This window comes from Rousettus aegyptiacus, unplaced genomic scaffold (genome assembly GCF_014176215.1).
Source record: "Rousettus aegyptiacus isolate mRouAeg1 unplaced genomic scaffold, mRouAeg1.p scaffold_m13_p_9, whole genome shotgun sequence".
In the NCBI taxonomy this organism is placed as follows: Eukaryota; Metazoa; Chordata; class Mammalia; order Chiroptera; family Pteropodidae; genus Rousettus; species Rousettus aegyptiacus.
In genome coordinates this window covers 60,406,339-60,408,710 of record NW_023416312.1, presented here as the reverse complement: position 1 = coordinate 60,408,710, position 2,372 = coordinate 60,406,339, and the positions used below count along the sequence as shown (strand labels likewise).

The following is a 2,372-nucleotide window of genomic DNA, read 5'->3' as shown; positions in this document are numbered from 1 at the left end:
ACCGCCTTTCTTCCCCACAGCAGCCTTGTGAGGCAAATGTTTCCCCATGAAAAGATCAGGTCTTAAACAAGTGTATCTGTAATCATTGCCAGTTTTATTTCTCTGGCTTAGAGATCCAGAGGTGATTTGAGGTTTACATTTCTTTTTTATAGTTCTAAGAGTTTATTAAGTGTTTCACTGCCCTTCAAAGGTGATTGACAAGTTCTTTTATTGTGTGTTTTAGGTTTTTTTTGTGTGTGCGAACAAGTAACACACACACATATATATTCTTTTTGCAAAATGAGAAAGACAGGCAAAAAATAAAATAAAGTACAGATCCCACAGAGACTCACTGTTAACCTTTTGGTGTATAATAATTCAGACTTTTTGCATTATATCATATACATTTTATATATGTATCTATAATGTTTTACAATGTGTTATTTTCACTTTACAATATACAGTGAGCATCTTCCCATGCAAATGAATGAAACATCTTATTATATAAATGAGACTGGGTCAGAAGTGAGATGTTGGTAACAAGAGTCATGTGTAAATCAAAGGAACATTGAAACATTGAAGTTAAATGGTAGCAAATATTTAGCAAGAAAATGCAGACAAAAAGAATCCAATGGCGCAATATTAAAAACAGAAAATAGTTGAATTTAGGGGAGAAATGCATTAAATGGGATAAGGACGGTCCCGGGAATGCCTATGGTTAGAATGCAGAGCTCTAAACTTCTTCCTCAGACCCCTTATCTCTTCTAAACACCTTTCCATCTCATCTCCATCTCTTGTCATTTCTTCATTATTAAAATGCCTATAATCTATGTCCTCTTTAAATTCCTCGAGAGACTGAAGCAGCCTTTGCCTAAAATTCCCCTCTGTTTGTTGGCGTTCAAATTCTCCATAGGGGCGTTCGTCCTCTCTCTTTGGCAAGCTGCACTTGGGTTTTCCTTCATTTTCTTTGCAGAGTTTTTGCATGATGTTGTTTCCTGCTTAAGTCCAGGGAGAAAATGTAGAGTAAGATTGCTTGTTTCTTTTGATTGAGGATTGTCAGTTTCTTTGAAGCAAGATGCTCGCCTAATCTCCCACCTCTGCCACACAGGCCCAGCTCTCAGAATTTTGAGATGCTGCCTCTTCTAAACCCCCCCACCCCCACCTCCTTTCTCCTCCCTCAGCGACCCACTATTTCTCCAGCAGACAAGACTAATGGCCTCTCCGATGGGCGGGAGAAGGGGAGCAGACCGAGAGTGAGCTGTGAGGCTGCAAATTTTACCTAGCTCTTACCCTTCCCAGCTCCCACCCTCAGAGGCCCTGGTCTAAGTACTCCCCTCACACTGACCTGTGACAATTTGGGATAGTTTTCTCCTCTTTTTCTTGTCTCGAGATGTGTGTGAATACAGACCCTCGGTCCTGCAGGAAGAAAGGAAGGGAGAGGGGAGGAGAGAGTTCTCTGGGGACCTACTAGCCCCAGACATAAGACTCACAGTATTATCTTGAATCCGGGAACCTCATAACTGTCATCATGTCATATTTTGTACCTCCTGGTTACTCTCCTGTCCCTATCCCATCCTCCTGGATCTCAGGCCCCATCCCCCACCCTCAACTCCTCACCCTCAGGCCTAGTCTTTGCAAAGCCCACAATTTCCTCCCACCCTACTGGCTGCATTCCTGTCAGGCAGGCATTGAATGAGATGAATTATTTTCAATATATCTCTAAATTTCGCTGTCTGCACCCCAGGATTACAGCTGCTCTCCACACACCTCATTTCCTCCAATGGAATTGGAGCGAGAAGGATAAGGATAAAGGGAAAGCATGCCAATCTTACAGAAGCTGATTATTTCTAAACTATCATTGAATCTCTGGATGTCTTTTACGAGATTTCCACCTACTGCAGATCCCCTCTCCCGCCCCCACCCTTTTTTCTTAAATTATCTCCCAGGTGTCTGCATGGGTTTGGGGAAAGCCATTAGATTCAGCCTTTACCACCCCAGGGTCCCAGTGGTTCCCTCACACCAACCTGCTGGGATTTAAAGAATTTGCGTCTTCCTCTTGGCCACAAGCACAATTGCCTGCAGGGCAGTAAGGAGCTGGTACCCAGAGGAGAAAGAAGTCGGGGAATATAAGGACTTCACGGCAGCTCTTGGTCACGTGAGGATTATGTCATCATCCAAGTCTGGTCCCCACTTTCCCCTCCCAGCAGCTGTGCTGCAGAAGTGGAAAGGCTTACCAACCTCCCACCCCATACCACACCAGGCCCTGTCACTCATTTTTGTCATTTCTAATTCCAGAGGTCAAAAGTGATCCTTTCTCTCTGTGGATGAATTTGCCTCTCTCTGACTACTAGAGAAGGGCTGTATCTTCTCATAGTCATAAGAACCATTGTTAC

The 2,372-nt window shown here is 43.6% G+C and overlaps 1 protein-coding gene across 2 annotated transcripts; it reads right to left on the bottom strand.

The window, feature by feature from the left end:
* Positions 1-297: 297 nt before the first annotated feature.
* On the bottom strand, positions 298-2,081 carry TCEAL7 (transcription elongation factor A like 7). Of its 2 annotated transcripts, none has more exons than XM_016162558.2 (3): positions 2,004-2,081; positions 1,325-1,395; positions 298-977 (listed from the first exon to the last, which is right to left on the bottom strand). In XM_016162558.2, exon 3 carries the CDS (start codon positions 961-963, stop codon positions 661-663), a length of 303 nt encoding a protein of 100 aa, XP_016018044.2. In that variant the 5' UTR covers positions 964-977; positions 1,325-1,395; positions 2,004-2,081; the 3' UTR covers positions 298-660. The 2 variants fall into 2 exon arrangements, with proteins under 2 accessions (XP_016018044.2, XP_016018039.2); XM_016162553.2 differs by having other exon boundaries at positions 300-974.
* Positions 2,082-2,372: the final 291 nt, after the last annotated feature.

Excerpts from the sequence above, each read along its gene's own strand:
- TCEAL7 (XM_016162558.2), bottom strand. The coding sequence starts at position 963 with ATGCAAAAACTCTGCAAAGAAAATGAAGGAAAACCCAAGTGCAGCTTG.